This window comes from Triticum urartu, chromosome 6A, assembly GCF_056163025.1.
Source record: "Triticum urartu cultivar PI428250 chromosome 6A, HENAU_Tu73, whole genome shotgun sequence".
NCBI classification, from domain to species: Eukaryota; Viridiplantae; Streptophyta; class Magnoliopsida; order Poales; family Poaceae; genus Triticum; species Triticum urartu.
In genome coordinates, this window is record NC_141878.1 from 173,596,246 (window position 1) to 173,614,875 (window position 18,630).

General features: G+C 48.7%; 2 protein-coding genes and 1 pseudogene across 2 annotated transcripts; 2 read left to right on the forward strand and 1 right to left on the reverse strand.

The window, feature by feature from the left end:
* Positions 1-21: 21 nt before the first annotated feature.
* On the reverse strand, positions 22-5,919 carry LOC125517542 (glycosyltransferase family 92 protein RCOM_0530710-like; annotated as a pseudogene).
* Positions 5,920-10,100: 4,181 nt separating this feature from the next.
* LOC125513516 (uncharacterized) lies at positions 10,101-12,031 on the forward strand. Its single transcript, XM_087527296.1, has one exon. The coding sequence runs from the start codon at positions 10,607-10,609 to the stop codon at positions 12,029-12,031; it is 1,425 nt and encodes a 474-aa protein (XP_087383422.1). The 5' UTR covers positions 10,101-10,606.
* A 491-nt stretch (positions 12,032-12,522) lies between these two features.
* Positions 12,523-16,283, forward strand: LOC147964624 (uncharacterized). The gene is made up of 2 exons (XM_087527297.1): positions 12,523-13,527; positions 14,061-16,283. Exons 1-2 carry the CDS (start codon positions 12,523-12,525, stop codon positions 15,066-15,068), a joined length of 2,013 nt encoding a protein of 670 aa, XP_087383423.1. The 3' UTR covers positions 15,069-16,283.
* The last annotated feature ends 2,347 nt before the right edge of the window (positions 16,284-18,630 follow it).

An 18,630-nucleotide genomic window follows, 5' to 3' on the forward strand; every position in this document is an offset into this window, starting at 1 on the left:
TGTTACCTGATCTGACTGGAGCTAATGAGGGTTCCCAAATCCGACACCGAACCATCTTGCAGTTAACAGCTGAAGGATATTGTCTTTAACCTCGCAGTATCTTTGGGCCCAGCCTTTTGGTTCGGTGTCATCAACTGCTAAGCCAGGAGCCCGGTCCTTTGAGTCGAGGTTGATCGGATCTTTCCAATCAGCCACATAAGCGGACACGCGCCTCTTGAACTTGACTTTGAACTCCGACCAAGCTTGGTATTTGTAGTGGTTAACACGTGCGAACGCAGTCCAGATATGTAACGCCCCGAGACCAATGTGCCAGATGTCCGTCAGTTATTCACTGTCGTTGTCATGTTATTTTCTTATGTGTTGCATCTTGTCATGTCATCATGTGCATTGCATCATCATGTTTTTGAAACTTGTTTTCGCCCGGATTCTCCCAGTTCCTTCTGTTGTCCGTTCTGAGCTCAGACACACTTGCACGCGTCCGCGGCACGTCCGAAATATTATTTTATAAGTGGCCGGAAAATGTTCTCGGAATGGGATGAGAGTTGACGTGTGATCTTATTATAGTGTAGATAGACTGCCTGTCAAGTTTCATCGCATTCGGAGTTCGTTTGACGCCCCAACGGATAACTATAGCGGCAATATAGCCGGTCTAACATCGGACGTTTTCGGTTCTCCGAAAACAGTCGCCGGGCCTCTCTCTCTTCTCTTCTCTCAGCCTGAGGCCTTCTGCACAGTCCACTACCTACCGCCGGGCCTAGCCTAAGCTCTCTCATCAGCCCGTGGCCCTCCTCGCGCGCGCGCCCGAAAAGCTGTCCCGTACCCGACCCGGGCAGTCGTCACCGTTGGTTCCGGATCATCCCAAAACATCTCTAAAATATCTTCGGTTATTTGTTTGGTCCATCTAACCTATTTTATCTCGATCATCCAATTTTAATCGGATGATCCAAACTCCCCTCTTCTCTATATATAGTCCAACCTCATGCCTATTTTGGACTAAACCTAGCACTAGCCCTCCATTCCCGTGCAGCCGCCGCCGCCCCTTGTTTTCCGCGCCTGGCCAGCCCACAGCCGCCACCTCGCACCACCAGATCCACCATACCACAGCCAACTAACTTGTTGCAGCTCCCCACCGTTGATCTAGAGCGTCAGATTCAGATCGAATGGCCCCCGTCGCCCCAGTTCATCCCGCAAAGGCTCTGGATCAAGCAGTCCCGTGCAGCGCTGCAAGGCCCGAGCGCCTCGTCTCCTCCCGTGCCTCCGTCCAGGACGGATCGGGAGCAGCACCTCCCTACGCCAACTCGCCGGAGCAGAGCACCTCTCTACCTCGCGCCCCTCCTCTTTTCCTTTCCCCGTTGCGGTCTCCTTCCTCTCACGTCTCCCTCTCTCCCGTTCTACAGGAGCCACCGCCGCCAGGGAACCCCGCCATGGACGCCCGTCGAGCCGCCCCTAAGCTTCGTCCGCACCGCCGTTTCCTGGATCCGCCCGTCTTCGCTGTCTCCGGCGCTGCCGGAGCCCCAAGACCCCTCCGCCAAGACCCGTCGTGGCCGCTGTCATGCCCCGCCGCCGCTTCCTGGTTCGACTGCCCGTGCGAGGAGACGACCAGGAGCAAGCCTAGCGCCCGCGTTGACCGCTCCACCACGTCGGCCCAGCGTCTCCAGCGAGGCCCAGCTGCGTGACCTACCGGCCTCCCTCCTCCACCGAGTGGGCCGAGGCCCATGGTGAGGCCAGTTGCGCGCCTAAGCCGGCCTGCCCGTGAGGCCGCCGCCAACCTCCCTCACTAACTGGGCTTGGCCCATGGTGAGCGCCCAGTCCGCCCAGTTTCAGCCTGCTGTGTTTTTTTCAGATCTGGGAATTTAGTTGTTATTCCAGAGAAAGCAGTTTTACAGAAAAGCCCTTCAAGTTCATGCACTTAATAACTAATTAACCGTGCACCGGATTAAAATGATCTTTATATGTAATATGTCTAGAATTTTGTCTAGTTTAATAATATGCAACTTTCACCCATGTTTAAGATGTTTAAAGTGATGTTTGTTTAAATTTGTCCCTATGCCATGTTAAAATGATTTAATTCATAACTATTTAACTGTAGCTCCAAACCTAACAAACTTTATATGCATTTGGGGTAGAAAAATGCCTAGTTTAAAATGGTGTACTTGTTTTGCATGTTTATTAACTCTAAAATTATGTTTAGGGCAGAACAGTATCAAACCTAATATATGCATATGGGGATTTACCGGAATTGTTGTTCATTGCTTCCGGCCTCATTTAACCTTGACTAGATAGGTAGTTTTACTTTGCTTCACCCTCTTGCCATGTTTGACAACATTTAATATTGTTGGGTACATAACCAAGAGGGAACTAAATAATTGATGTGGTGTTCCGTCAATATGCAACCCGTTCCATATTGTGCTTCACTTAATTTGTAGGATTGCTTGTGCACTTTGCCATGCCATGCCTCTTTAAACCGGACATGCATCATACTTGATTGCGCATCGTGCCATGATTATATGATGGTTGTTTTACTATATTGTTTGCTTTCTTTCCGGTGTTGCTTCTTCGGATTGGTTCCGATAACGTCGCGTTTGTGAGGACCCGTTCGTCTACGTCCGTTTGTCTTCTTCATGGACTCGTTCTTCTTCCTTGCGGGATTTCAGGCAAGATGAACATACCCTCGAAATCACTTCTATCTTTGCTTGCTTAGTTGCTCGCTCTTTTGCTATGCCTATGCTGCGATACCTACCACTTGCTTATCATACCTCCCATATTGTTGAACCAAGCCTCTAACCCACCTTGTCCTAACAAACCGTTGTTTGGCTATATTACCGCTTTGCTCAGCCCCTCTTATAGCGTTGTTAGTTGCAGGTGAAGATTGAAGTTTGTTCCTTGTTGGAACATGGAGATGTTGTTCCTTGTTGGAACATGTTTACCTGTTGGGATATCACAATATATCTTATTTAATTAATGCATCTATATACTTGGTAAAGGGTGGAAGGCTCGGCCTTATGCCTGGCGTTTTGTTCCACTCTTGCCGCCTTAGTTTCCGTCATATCGGTGTTATGTTCCCGGATTTTGCGTTCCTTACGCGGTTGGGTAATAATGGGAACCCCTTGACAGTTCGCCTTGAATAAAACTCCTCCAGCAATGCCCAACCTTGGTTTTACCATTTGCACTAACAACCTACCACCTTCCCTTGGGTTCTGCAGACTCAAGGGTCATCTTTATTCTACCCCCCCGGGCCAGTGCTCCTCTGGGTGTTGGTCCGAACTGAGCTGCCTGCGGGGCCACCTCGGGGAAACTTGAGGGTTGGTTTTACTCGTAGCTAGTCTCATCTGAGTGTGCCCTGAGAAAGAGATATGTGCAGCTCCTATCGGGGTTTGTTGGCACATTCGGGCGGTGTTGCTGGATTTGTTTTAACCTGCCGAAATGTCTTGAAGAACCGGGATACCGATTCTAATCGGAATGTCTCGGGAGGAGGTCTATTCCTTCGTTGACCGTGAGAGCTTGTGATGGGCTAAGTTGGGACACCCCTGCAGGGATTTGAACTTTCGAAAGCCGTGCCCGCGGTTATGGGCAGATGGGAATTTGTTAATGTCCGATTGTAAAAAAACCTGAAGTTGACCTTAATTAAAATGCATCAACCGCGTGTGTTACCATGATGGTCTCTTTCCGGCGGAGTCCGGGAAGTGAACACGATATTGGAGTTATGCTTGACGTAGGTTGTTCTAGGATCACTTCTTGATCATAGATTTCTCGAACGTGCTTTGCCTTCTCTTCTCGCTCTCTTTTGCGAATATGTTAGCCACCATATATGCTAGTCGCTTGCTGCAGCTCCACCTCTTACCTTTACCTTACCCATAAGCTTAAATAGTCTTGATCGCGAGGGTGCGAGAATGCTGAGTCCCCGTGGCTCACAGATACTTCCAAAACTAGCTTGCAGGTGCCGTTGAACCGTGCAGATGACGCAACCAAGCTCAAGAGGAGCTCGATGAAGATCTTGTCCCTTGTGTTGTTTTCGTTCTAGTTGATCAGTAGTGGAGCCCAGTTGGGGTCGATCGGGGACCTTTGTTGCATTTGGTGTTCTTTTTTTATTTTGGTTCCGTAGTCGAACCCTGATTGTATTTAGATGATGTAATGCTTTATTCATGTATTTGTGTGAAGTGGCGATTGTAAGTCAACTATGTATCTTTTTTCCCTATTGTATTACATGGGTTGTGTGAAGATTATCTCACTTGCGACATTGCTTTCAATGCGGTTATGCCTCTAAGTCGTGCTTCGACACGTAGAAGATATAGCCGCATCGAAGACGTTACAAGATGCTTTTGAAAGTAGGCTTGAGCTTAAAATGATGGACCACATTCATGAGGGATGGTTCCACGGCGTCGAGGCGGACCAAGGATTTGTGCCGCTGCGGGCTCTTCAACCGGCAAGTGTAGCCCTGGCAGACCCCCTCCGGTGGATGTGCTGTTTGGCCCGAGGGGGCAAAATCATAACAAGCAAGGTATATTTGGCCAACGCTATCATCAACAGAAATAACGGGCTCTAGCAAAGATTTTGATGGCTTCTCTAATCCTGCCCAGCTTGTTGAGAAGATGAACTCATCAACATCTATGACAGCCATCCATTGGCACGAAGCTTGCTGTGTGGCCGCGCAATGAGACAGACCAGCTTCTTGGACCTTGGTCCAAGGCCATGGCACGGTTGTGATGTTGAGCCCGGAGGATAAGCTGCGCCACTAGGCCTGCCAAGTTGTCCTCGCTGCCATTATCATAGATAAAGAACTGATCCACCCCAATCGCACTATGGTAGAGTGCCCACTCCCTGAGAAACTTGGAGATGTTGCGTCCCATTGTGCAGGCGCAAATTGAACTCTTTTGAGGAGTCACCGAAGAAGATTCAGCTTGCTGTCGACGAAAGGTTGCAAGGGAGGGCATGGGATCCTCGCCGGTGACCCCTAGTGTGACAAGAACCTTGGTGCTTCCTCCTGACTTGACAGGTGTCGGCGGCGAGGGGCAGCGAGTAACTTGCTGTACTGAGGTGATTGCCGGTGTAGTTGCCAGCATGGTATCGGCGCCGTCGCTGTAGCGATACAGGCACTGAAGGCCTTGGCGGCGGCTGATTCCCTTAGCGAAGACGAGCACGTCGCCTCCGTCCAGATGAATCTGGAGCAGCTGCGGCGGCCGAGGAGGTGGAGGAGTGGAGTAAGAGCGGCGCTTGGAGCTGCTGGAAGCTCTGCGCTGGGTCGGGAAGGCGGCAGACGTATGCGTGAAGTCCGGACGCCGGCAGCATCCCGAGCGGTCTCGCCGGGGAGGAAGCCCCGCCCTGGAAGGCGCAGATGGCGTCGCCGGTAGGCTCAGCGTCGTCCAGGATCAGGACCTCCTGGTCGGGAAGGAGGACCGCATCCGCGTCCTGCTGCGGCGGCGATTGGCTGGCGCGGAGGCGGAGGGGCAGAAGGCGCCGCGCGAGGCTGTCATCGCTGAGGCGGAAGGGCGAGTATTGGGATTGCGGGGACGGCGACGGAGAAAAGTCGGCAGCGAACGGGAAGGGCGGGGGCGCCGGACTGTCGGCGACGAGCGGGAAGGGGGCGCCGAGGCCGAGGGGCAGCGAGAAGACCGGGCGGCCCGAGTAGGCGTTGTGGCCTCCGCTTCCGGCTAACAGCAGGAGAGCTCCGACTGAGACGCCGCCGACGATGCGGCGCAGCCGGCTGCAGCGGCGGTGTCGCGGCATATTGGATTCGGCGGGAGCACGGCGGGAGCTTGATTTCGCGGGAGAAGGAGCGTGATTTGGCGGGAGCTCGAAGGCGAAAGATTGAGATTTCGCGGGAGCAGGGAGCAGAGCTTCGATTGCTGGGTTGCGACCGAGAAGACGGTCTCGGTCGATCGATCTGGGTTTAGGGTTTTCGACCCGACCCGAGCACGGATTGGTTTTTTTTTCCTCCCCGGGTCAGGCTGGCGGGCCGCTGGGTCGGTTCCACTTCCCGCGTCGGTCGGATTGGGCTCCACCACGTCATTACGATCAGGCACGCTGGATTTTGCGAAACGTGCTCTCTTTTCTTTTTTTTATAATGTAATAAAACGTGTTGCCTTCTCCAATTCCACGCCGAGCCTCAGGAGAGAGTTGTTAGGGTTAGAACATGTCTAGCAGATCCCGCGAACCGGTCCTGTCCGCTATAATAACTGCCGTTTTATGAGATCCATACTATATCCCCGGTCCGAACAGATACTTCAAATCGGGCCGCCCCGAAAAAGAATTTGTGGGATCCCGCATCCGCGAGCCCAATTCCTTCATATGTGCGGATTTCACCTGATTTTGTCGAATCCCCTTTCGGTTGTCGCGAACCCACTTCCGCCGGCTTCACCTCCCACCTCCCACCCCGTCGCCGCCGCCAATCCATCCTCTGACCTCGCTGTCCTTCCTCGCGGCGCTAGAATTCAGCCGAATGGCCGCCCCCTGGTGCGTCATACCATGTGTCGCCGCAGCTCTATATGCCCTGGCCTCCCACGGCCGCAACTCCTTCCGCTGCCGCTCCAATTCCTTCCGCCGCCGCTCCATGTGTTGCCTTCTAACTCCAAATCAATATCGAGCCCCCGGAGAGAGCGGTTAGGGTTAGCAAGGCGAAAAGGAGGCGATCGGGTCCTTTTGCGTTGAAGATGGCAAAGATGAAGGAGGCTATGCTAGCCAAGCATTGGGATGCAAAAGTGGCTATGGCCGAGGAGAAAGAGAAGCACAAAGAGGAGAAGTGTGAGAATAGGTGTGCCTTCGAGGAGCGCAAGCTCATCCTAGGGGAGAAAAAGAGGAAGGACAAGACGACCGCCGAGGAGGACCGGTTCATGATGATGAATCCGGAGGGCATGGATGCAATGGAAAGAGACTTTTGGGAGACGAAAAGAATGGAGATCATGCTCTAAAGAAAGATGGAGCTTCAAAAACTTATGGACGGTGGTGGTGTTGGGTTTGGTGGGTGTTTTTCTTTCGGCAATGTTGGTGGTGGCTTTGGCATGGGTGGTGTGGTGGTGTTGGCTTCGGCATGGTTGGTGGTGGTGGTGGTGCCAACTTCCACATTGGTGGTGGTTGCTTCGGCATGGGTGATGGTGGCTTCGGCATGGGTGGTGGTGCTCACTCTCCTGTCCAAGTTCGTGAGGATGGTGGTGCGAGCTCTTCGGTTCAAGTTCGTGAAGATGGTGGTGCGAGCTCTCCAGTCAATGTGAATGATGGCGATGGTGGTGCGAGCTCTCTGGTCAATGTGGATGATGGCGATGGAGGTGCTAGGGGCGATGTTGGTGGTGATGTTCTTCACAACAATGAGAATGTTGCTTGATTTATCTATGTCATTTAAGTATCTTTTGTCTTGTTTTATCATGCATTCATGAGCCTAAACTTGATACCTCGTATGTTGCGCATTGGATGCGACAAACTAGTATGATGATCAACTAGTGATATATATATATATATATATATATATATATATATATATATATATACACACACTAGCAAAAAGACCCGTGCGTTGTAACGGGAGAGACAATTGTATCTGCAAAATGCATTTGCAGTCAAGCTGAATTTAATCTTTACCGAGATATGTGGGAACAAAGTTTGCATATCTTTAATATGAACTAAATTTCTAAGTGAGTGACAAAAATAGGTTGAAAAATCAAGAGTTACACTAATAGAACTTTAAGAAAATAAACTCAAATCTGCAGTAGAGAAGTGCACTCGGGTAGTAACTTTTTCTCTTGAGGATTGCAATAAACATAGAATTTTTTTATATTTGATAGTACAAACGGAAAACTTCATATTTTGTGGTTGCAAGGTTGCATGATATTTTTTTCCGGATAAATCATGGTTCGCGAGTTCAGCTACGGAAATAAAAATATTCTTTTCTGATTTGAGATGACTTTTAGTTGAAGTGCGGCACATAGAAAACATGCCCTGGCACCATGGGTGTAGTAACTGGTAAAGAAAACTTTGTACATGAGCTCCCACATTAAAAGGCCAAGGGTACATAATGACGGGCAAAAAGGGAACGTGTTTACCTCATATAGAGGTCTTGTACTCCTTGTGGTTTCTCTTAATTTCTAAAACTAAATTAAAATTAAAAAGAGGTAAACACTTTAGTTGAAGTGCGGCACATAGAAAACATGCCCTGACACCATGGGTGTAGTAACTGGTAAAGAAAACTTTGTACACGAGCCCCCACATTAAAAGGCCAAGGGTACATAATGACTGGCAAAAAGGGAACGTGTTTGCCTCATATAGAGGTCTTGTACTCCTTGTGGTTTCTCTTAGTTTCTAGAACTAAATTAAAATTAAAAAGGGGTGACGACTGGATTCAAACCCGCACCTCCTGGGTAGATGTGTGGCGCTCTAGCCACTAGGCTACAACATCTTTGCTGATGTTAAGCGAGATTCGCTAGCTGATAAACCAAATTTAGCGCAGCGACCTGCGATGGAAAAAACGAAACGTTTTTTCTGACTTATAGGTGGCATACTCGGTAATTTGTATCAACTTTGGGGGTTAATTATATGACGTACGGGCAGAAGCAATAACCCTTTTATTATTAGGGTAGAGGTATATATATAGAAAGTCTATTAATAACCCAGGGTAAAGAATAAGTTATTCCTCCTTTCATTCCAACAATTTAGTTCCTCTCTGTCAGTAGTAGATTGTGTTCTGGTCTAAATTGATAAGCTATGTGGAGTTAGACGTGTGTTATATAGATCATGAAATCCATGCTTAGGTTCTTTCGTGTGCAGGTTACATTTTCTAGACATATAGGTAGCCAATTACTGGTTTCAGGACTACGTCATAGATTCGTGCATTGCACCATATCATTTCACTAGATGGTAAGTTGTGCGAAAAGAAGTTAAAAAGCTAATGATCATGGTGTTCAGTGTTATAGACTACAAGCATGCTAGAAAACAAATTCAGAACTAGCAAACAAAAGAATTGAGTTCGTCGCGATAACAATTTTCAGGAAACAATGGCTATTTCATATATATGATGGTGATTTTTTGGCGACTATTTCGGGGGAAAAAAACTTAGGCTATGTTTGGTAGCAAAGTATCAGAAAAAACAAAGTATCAAAAATTACAGTAATTTAATCAGTAGGCACACAATACCATAGTTTTAACTTAACAAAGTTTTTCTGGAGTATTCAGAATACAGACCACATGTTTGGCCACAGCACACAATGCTGTAAAATTTGCTGGCTAGCCGTTAATTAGGCAGTCGCATGCTGTAGTAGCGAGATGAAAAAGTAGTGGATGGAAGTTGCACCGTGGTGTAGTACTAGAATATATGGATCGACTAGATTAACGATGATTAGCGGCAGCGACGGCGGCGGAGTAATTAGCAAATGGATAATGAGAAGTAGTAGAAGTAGGAGGAAATAAGGATTCATCCTTTGCAGATAGTTTTTGTAGGAAAATGCTAATCAATTTATTAGCAAATGGATAATGGGAACTAGTAGAACTGTACTAATCAATTTGTAGGAAAATACTCCTTTCATTTAAAACATTAGGCATATAGTTTTTGTAACTTTACTTTTAGATATGTTTTCTCTTGTATTCCCTCATTTCTATACTCTCTTTCTCTCCCATATTTATTTATGGATGCTATGGTCATTTCACTGAACATCGTTTTTGTTCTGTGCCCTGTTTAATCCCCATTCTTGATCAAACATAGCTTATAAAAAAATGAAGGGTGATCTAGTTATTTTGTACACACAGTAATTAGTAAGTATTTGTGTTATGTGTGTACGTTGGTACTAGCAATTGCCGATGTGGTAGTTTGATAAATGAAGCTAGAAAACAGCTAGCGGTATCCAGCAAGGATAGGACAGGAGATGTCAAATTTATAAGTTTCCAAATGGCCGCCCAGAATGTGTAATAATCAAGATTGGCGAAATATTCAGTTTGCAGTACACATGTATCACAGCTCAAACATACCAATTACATGTGAATTGCGTTTCTTGTTCTGACATCATTGCATTTCATGATCCTCGGTATTTATTTCTATGCAATTACAACATTAGTTTGAATGGCAGCTGGATTTGGATTTATTGTTAGGCTTACTTTGTTTTTGTGTCCTATAAACAGGGTGAAGCTCGGCGAGAGAGGCCCTATAGTTTACAAATATTCGTGGAGCTCTCACAATGGCAGACAGAGAGAGGAGCTACTCCAGCATTGCACGGCTGACAGCAAGTGACTAATGCCCTAATCTTGTTGTGTAAATTAATGCAACTGGCGTTAACTTGTAGAGCATCATGTTGTTAGAATAGTTCTAAGGTCACCGTGTGATTTCGTTTACATTTTTGCTTGCTTGCCGGTGTACCAAACAAGATGGATGTAGCTTCTGCCGAGGTATGGACGAGGGGCGGGTCCGTTCCTCTGTTCCTGCTCTGTTCCCCTCCCCTAGGACATCAAGGTGCTCCCGCTACTGATTTCCCTGGGAGGATTCTTCGTCTGGGACTGCGATTCCGGTCGCTCTCTCGCTGCTTTCTTCCCCTCTCCATCTCCCTTGCCGCGCTACCTTGTGGTGGGTTGACCTAGATCTGTTTTGTTCGGGGCGATTAAGGGGCGATCTGTGCATCGCTACCCACCCTTGGCAATGGCAGACCGAGGCTCGAATTCCACCCTTGATGCGGCGGCTACTGGAGAGGCTGGGATCCTGGACTCCTTGGATCGACGCGCCCCCGCGCCTGCAACAAGGGATCCGGTGCCGACCCCCGCCCCGGTGCTCGGGGAGTTTGGTTCTGATTCTGCCCCTCGTGTGGTGGAGATGATGGAGCGCCTCCGTCTGACGGCGATTGAGGCGCAACCGGTCTTGGTGGATGATGAAGATGAGGTGGATCAGGTGGATCCGGGTCGTGCGCTGGTGGGGAAGGTGCTCTCCCCCAACGTCCTCCACATCAACACCATCCCATCGGCAATGAGGCCGGCGTGGGGAAATCCCCAAGGCTTGCTGTTCCATCCAGCAGGAGATAACCTGTTTGTGGCGGAGTTCGCCACCCCTGCAGACCGTGCTCGTGTTCTGGAAGGCTCGCCATGGATGGTGGGTCGCCATGCTGTCCTTTTCAAGGATTTTGATGCTGAAATTCAACCGACTCAGATGATCTTTGATCGACTGACCATATGGGCACGAATTATGGCCCTGCCTCCAAGACTGATGAAATCCAAGCTTGGTATGGAATTTGCAAAGTCGATTGGCAAGATTGTGCGTGTGGAGTCGGATGCCGATGGTCGCTGTTGGGGCCCCTACATGAGGGTTCGGGCCGAGGTTTTGGTTCAGGAACCAGTGGTAAGGTATGTTACTGTAACATCTGCCAAAACGAAGAGCACCGAAACATATTCAGTCATGTACGAGCGACTACCTTTCTTCTGCTTTTCATGTGGCCTGTTAGGTCACTCGTCGATGTTGTGCCCAACTCCGGGCGTCCGTGATGAAAATGGAGAGCTCCCCTATGCTGCCATGAAAGTGTGTGTTCCTGATGATCAACCAAAGCGGTCGGGGGGCTCAAAGTCCAGTTTTGCTTCTTCCTCGTCCGGCTTTTTTCAGAGAACCTCGGGACAGAAGACCTTTACTGCTGGTACTAGAATTTCTAATCCTAGCAGTCAAGCCAATAATGTTGCCAAGAATGATGTGGTCGATGAGACAGAGGTTTCCTCCCCAGCTAAGGGTGGTCCTGGCCGTGGTAGCTCATCCCGTGGAAGGGGGCGTGCCAGTTCTGCCCGTGGTCGTGGCCGAGGGAAGATTGGGGGCTCGGGCAAGGAATTGTTCCCGGTCTCTAAGTCAAAGAAAGGTATGTCCGGACAGAAACGCAAAACTGCTAAAGACACACCTGGTCAGCTCTCTGAAGGTACTACTTGCTCTGAAATCAATCAGCTTGCTATTGTTCTATCTGGCAATTCTGTTGGAGCTGCTCCTCCACTTGAAATGATTGGAGATATTGAGTCAGATAAGAAACAAAGGACTTCTCCTACCCGATCGGCGGATCCGGCGGTGGCTGCGGAGCAGCACCGCCAGATGCAATGAGTCTGTTATGCTGGAACTGTCGAGGCTTGGGGTCGGACTCGACGGTTGGCGAGCTTCGCTGGTTAGTGAAGCTTCACCGCCCCACCCTCCTCTTTCTCTCTGAGACAAAGATGAGGGATTCACGTGTCAGAAACTTTATGTGGTCTCTAGGTTTTACCGGGTGTTTGGCCGTTAATTCCGACGGCCTGAGTGGTGGTTTGGCTCTGTTTTGGACGGCGTCTGTTAATGTTTCTCTCAAGGGGAGCAATGCTTGATGTATTGATGTTCTTGTTACTTCGGAGGCGGGCTCAACTTGGCGTGCTACCTTTGTGTACGGCGAACCGAGGAGAGAGGATAGGCCACAATTCTGGGAGTTGCTGAAACGTTTGAAAGCTCAATGGCAAGGTCCTTGGATTGTATGTGGGGATTTCAATGAGGTTCTATCCTAGGACGAGCATTGTGGTCCCCGGGACAGATCTGAAGCTCAGATTTCAGCCTTTCGAGATTGTCTCATGGACTGTGAGTTGATGGATTTGGGTTTCTCCGGGCCTAAGTTTACATGGTGTAATCGCCAAGACCCGGAGTGCCATGTGAAAGTCCGGCTTGATAGAGCAGTGGCCAATTCAGATTTTGTAAGGTTGCATGATGTTTGCGCTGTTGAACATGTGATCACCACCTCGTCTGATCATTATGCTATCTTGATCGAGCTTGCCGGGCAGCCCACCCAGAGGACACAACGGCCAGTGCAGCAAGATTTTAAGTTCGAGGCTATGTGGTTGCGGGCAGCCGACTATAGAGAGCAGCTGGAACGTGCTTGGACTGAGGGGCGGAGTGGTGATTCTTCTCTGCAGGCGACATGGGACAATCTTCATCATGTCGCTGGGGCCCTTAAGTCCTGGAGTCGTGACACTTTTGGTTCTATCCGGCGTCAGATCAATAGACTGGAGCGACGACTTAAGTCCATCCGGTCTATGCCAGTCACGAACTCATCTTTGGCTGAGGAAAGATCTATTAAGACTCAATTATGTGAGTTATTTGAAAGAGAAGAAATCATGGCTCGTCAACGTTCGAGGGTGGACTGGTTGCGTGAGGGGGATCGCAACACTGAGTTCTTCCATGCTCGAGCTGCTGCCCGCAAGAGGACCAACAGAATCCAGCGTCTGGTCCGTGATGATGGGTCCTTTTGTGATACTCAACGAGAGATTAAAGGTTTGGTGCAACAATTCTATGAGAAACTTTTCACATCCGAACCTTGTGATGCAGCTGATGCAGTCCTGGATGCTATCCCTCAAAAGATTTCTTCTGAGATGAATGAGGATTTGAGTAAGCCCTACACTAACAAGGAAATCAAGGCTGCTCTATTCCAGATGGGTCCTACTAAAGCTCCTGGACCTGATGGTTTTCCAACCCTCTTCTATCAGAATCATTGGGACTTCTTGGGAGAGGAGATTTGTCGAGCCGTGAGATGCTTTCTGGATGGAAGCTCAATTCCGGAGGGTTTTTGTGACTCAGCGATCGTCCTTATTCCTAAAGTGACACGACCCATCTCTCTCAAAAAAAAGTGACACGACCCAAGCACCTGAAGAATTTCCGTCCAATTAGTCTATGTAATGTTCTTTACAAGATTGCCTCGAAGGTCTTGGCCAATCGTTTGAAGTTATTGCTCCCTGTTGTCATCTCTGAGTTTCAAAGTGCCTTCGTGCCTGGAAGATTGATCACTGACAACTCTCTTATTGCTTTTGAATCTCTTCACACCATCAGACATCAGCGAGCTAAACAACCCTTCTTTGCCTTGAAGATTGACATGACAAAAGCCTATGACCGTGTTGAGTGGAGTTTTCTTCATGGTTGCCTCTCCAGACTTGGTTTTAACCCTGCATGGATCAACTCAGTGATGAGGTGTGTAACCAATGTCCGCTATGCTGTAAGGGTTAACGGTGAGCTTACTGCACCTATTGCTCCATCGAGAGGAATTCGTCAGGGTGATCCTATCAGCCCCTATTTGTTTCTGCTCTGCACTGAAGGACTGTCAAGTCTGTTACTCCAAAAGGAGAGTTGTGGCGAGCTACATGGCATTAGGAACGGTCGTTCCGGTCCTCCTATCTCACATCTCCTGTTTGCCGATGACAGTATCTTCTTTGCTAGATCTGATGCTCGTAGCGTGGCTGCTCTGAAGACCACTCTGGAACTATATTGCTCTGGTTCTGGTCAGTTAATTAACAAGGACAAGTCCTCTTTACTCTTTGGTCGTGGTTGTTCGGAGACTGTTAAGCAAACAGTAAAGGCGAGTCTTGGGATATCTAACGAAGCCTTCAATGACACTTACCTTGGTATGCCTACCGAGGTTGGTAAATCCCCTACTAGTATCTTCAAGTTCTTGCCAGATAGGGCTTGGCGATGTGTTCATGGATGGTCCGATCGACCGGTCTCGCGAGCAGGGAAAGAAACACTACTGAAATCTATCATTCAGGCGATCCCTACTTTCATCATGAGCTGCTTTGAACTTCCTATGGCTATCTGCAGAAGGTTCAGACAAATTATTGCCGATGAGTGGTGGGGCAGAGAGGATGGGAAAAGGAAGATACACCGGAGATCATGGGATTGGTTCACAACGCCCAAGTCTTTTGGCGGGATGGGTTTTCGGGATTTGCACATCTTCAATTTGGCAATGCTAGGCAAACAAGGGTGGCGACTACTTACTGTTCCGGACTCCTTGTGTGCTCGTGTCTTAAAAGGCCGATATTTCCCTCACACGGATTTCTGGAATGCACCGGCTCCGCGTTCAGCTTCTGCCACTTGGCGCAGCATTCTTGCTGGCCGTGACCTGCTCAAGATGGGAGTTCAATGGGGAATTGGGGACGGCTGCCAGGTTCACATTACTTCTGACCACTGGATCCCTTCATCTCCGCCTTGTGTTCTCCAGCCGCTCTCTCCTATTCCTGCCAATGCTAAAGTTAAGTGCCTTATGTATGAGGAAAGCAGGTCCTGGAATGAAGCAACGCTGCGTGCCTTCTTTCGGAATGACGTCGCATGCGAGATTCTTCAGATCCCTATCTAAAAGCATGGTGAGGATTTTGTTCGACGGCCATTCACAAGATTCGGGGAATACACGGTGCGATCAGCCTACAATTTGGCTCGGTCTGCACACTTCCTGGAGTCTCATAGTTCAAAAGGAAAGGGTTTGAGTTCCAATTTTTCTTCCCAGGAAAAGGATTGGAGACTGCTATGGTCTATCAAAGCACCGGGCAAGATGAAAGTTGTCTTATGGCGCTTTGCGCACAATTGTTTACCATCTGGGGAACAACTTAAACGCCTCCAGGTACCCAATTCTAAACACTGCTGCTTTTGTGCTCGGTCTGAATATGTTGAGCATGCTCTGCTGTTTTGCCCACATGCCAGGGACGTGTGGGATATCATCAAAGAGGAATATAATTTCAGCTTGCACCGTGGCACTTTTCTGTCTCCAAGGCAATGGATTTTTGACTTCTTGGCAAGGTCGTCTGATCAGGTGCGTACTGTCCTAGTTGTGACCCTCTGGCATATTTGGGAGGCTCGAAACTTTGCGAGAAACAGTCCGAAGGCTCCCCATCCACGACGTACTGCTGAGAAGATCAAGGCTTATGTCGCCCTTATCCCGCAGCATCTTTTCCTTCCAGTATCTGAACATAGGCGTGAAACCAATGCTTCCAGCTCCGACTGGTCTCCGCCGCCGTCAGGTACCATCATGTTCTACTCAGACGCTGCAACTTTCTCGAGCCTGGATAAGTCTGGCATTGGGGTCGTCGGCAGGGATGACAGAGGTCAATTCGTGGTGGCCTGTAGCGAGCCGATTGAGGGTAGCTTGGAACCTGAAATGGCTGAGGCCATGGCTCTTCGACGTGCTGTTCTTTTGGCGCATGATGTACAGGTTTCAGATGTTATCTTTGCCTCTGACTGTCTCTCACTTGTGCAAAGAATCAACTCGCCTATGAGTGACCGTTCTTCAGTTGGAGTGGTGGTGGCTGATATCAAGTCTATGTCTGAAAGTTTCTCTTCAGTGTCCTTCAAGCATGTTCGTCGGAATTTGAATGTTCCTGCTCATGTGCTAGCTAAATCATGTATGAACTATTCTAGTCTTTGTGTGTTCCATTCTGTTCCGGATTGTATCCGGCAAACTCTGTGTAATGTTGTTCATTAATCTATAAAGCCGACTTTCTCTCTCAAAAAAAAAACAAGATGCAAGATGGCATATAATGTATTTTTACATTGAATCATGGATGGTGCATTGGTGACATTTTCTTTAGAGTATGATGATCATCTTTGTTTTACGTCGTCTCCCAACTTTATTTTGTTCTTATGTCGGCTTCAAAATTCCTACATTGGTGGTTGGCAAAATGACTGGAGTAGTATATTTCTTCGTCAGGTCGCTATGTTGGTGGTTGGCAAGATAACATAATGCACGTGCTGACTGACGTAAGATGGCGGCAAACAACAATGACCTGAGAAGCATCTCGGCCGAATCGGCTGGCCGACGACGGGGTGCAGGACAACGACCTGGAGAAGCATCTCATCTTGCTCTCCGTAGTCTATCCGCTCTCTATGGTCATTTCTCTGGCAGTTGACTTGAAGCTTTCCTTGTTCAAAGAAATTCATTGATGATTGAGCAGAAAAATTGACTTAGAGGGAGTGCCATAGAGCCCGTATGGGCAGAGGTAATTTAAGTAGCTTGTCCGCTGTAAAATTACATGGCAGGCAAAACAAACTAGCCAAGACTACGTTGCATGGAAAAATAAAACTGAATGGGTTTGTCACATGCACGATGTAACTCACCTCCATTCATCTCGTAAAATTACCTCACAAGGCCTTCTGCTTACGGTTGTTTCAGAGGGACACGCTCGTTCCTCCAAATTGTAATTTTACCTCCCAGGACCTTTTTCTTTGGGTGCGCTTAATTGTGGTGTGCGTAGGGTGTATGAAGAGAGGCTGGGGTGAGGAATATATATATATATATATATATATATATATATATATATATATACACATACATATATACATATATATGTATATATATATATAGCGGAGGTCTTCCTGAATTCCTGAACTCACAGAGGAAAAAAAGGGCCACGGCCACGCCCACCACCTCGTCCTCGATCCCCAACCTCCCCGATCCAGCGCCGTGGACCTCTCGCCCCCTGCCACAACTGTCGCCGCCCTGGCTCCGGTGCGCCTCCCGCTGCCGGAGTCGGCGCGCCTCCCCCCGCCGGCCACCCCCGTCCCTACCCCCGACCCCAATGCGCCCCCCACGCTCGTCCACCCCGACCACGACACACGTCCTGTCGCCGGCCAGTCCGGCCTCGTCGCCGTCCTCCGACCTCAGCGCGCCTCCCGCCACCGGCCACTCCGGCCTCGTCGGCGCCCCCCGACCCCAGCGCTCCTCCCGCCACCGGCCCTGGATCCATGCGCAGCCGACCCTGGATCCCCACGCGCCATCGGCCCTGGATCTCAGCATGCCGCCGTCGGCCCTGGATCCCAACCTGCCGCCCCGGCCGCTATCCTTGGATCCCACCACCGCGCCGCCCGGCAGTGGACCTCCGCGCGCGTCGCGGCCACCACATCCTGCACACCACCGCCGACGCGGACCACCCGCACCAATCACCCCCAGTGTTGAGGTCAAACGGGCTGCACTCGACTTTCACCAACCACCATCGCCGTCGGCGCCTTGGGCCCCACAACTGGCGTGACCCACCTACCCCGCTGCGTTGCTCGACCTCCCTCACCTGGTCCTTCTCGACGCCCGCCTTCTAGCCGTGTCGCCGGTTCCCCCACCCTGTAGCTATCGTTGACTTTCTTCCCACGGCAAATTTGAACTTCATCGTGTCGCTGGCTTCTTCCTCCAGATCTGAGCCTTTCTTCCTCCATGTTGCAGAGTGTTTCAAAATTCTAAGGTCCATGCCGAGGTCAGGAGGTGCCATCCCGTTGCTCGTCAACCTTCCCGGAGTCCGGCATCTCTTTGTGCTTTTGGTCGCTGTCATTTATGTCAATAGTGAGAGAGAGTAGAGTTTTTGTTGTATGCTTTACTGTCCTCGGTGTTGTTACTACATGCTCTGTGAAAAAAGCTCGCTTCCACTAGTAGGTTGCCGTTGTTGTACTGGAGCAAAAGGGAATTAACAATTAATATATAAGAATTTGTGTTTTGTTGTACTATCGCTACTTCTTGTAGCTTTGGTAAACAAAAGTTAAAATTTTGTTGAAATGTGTGCATCTTTTGCATTATATGGGAGTGAGAGATTGAGAAATATGAATGTGTATGTTAGTGCTCTATTGTGCTTGCTACTTTTACAACATCAGTCCTGCCATTCCTTTGTTTAATGAAAATATGAATGTGTATTTGCTGACTCAAACACAAAAATTCAAAGAAGTTCAATATAAAAGCCACTAGAAGTTCAAACACTAAAACTTCAGCAAAAATCATAAATTGAAAGATGCTTATCAAAACAAAGAGGTTCAAAAAAGGTACTTTGATTTTTATTGCAAAACATATTTTTCATGTTTCTAAAAAATCCAAGAAAGGTCAAATTAAATAACATAACATTTCAAAAAAGTTTATTAAATACGAAGTTTCACCAATTCTAAAATAAATT

Bases quoted from the DNA above. Each gene is read 5' to 3' on its own strand.
- LOC147964624 (XM_087527297.1), top strand. From the start codon at position 12,523: ATGGACTGTGAGTTGATGGATTTGGGTTTCTCCGGGCCTAAGTTTACA. The intron at 13,528-14,060 runs GTCCTTATTCCT...TTACTCCAAAAG, and splicing joins GTTTTTGTGACTCAGCGATC to GAGAGTTGTGGCGAGCTACA.
- LOC125513516 (XM_087527296.1), top strand. From the start codon at position 10,607: ATGGCAGACCGAGGCTCGAATTCCACCCTTGATGCGGCGGCTACTGGA.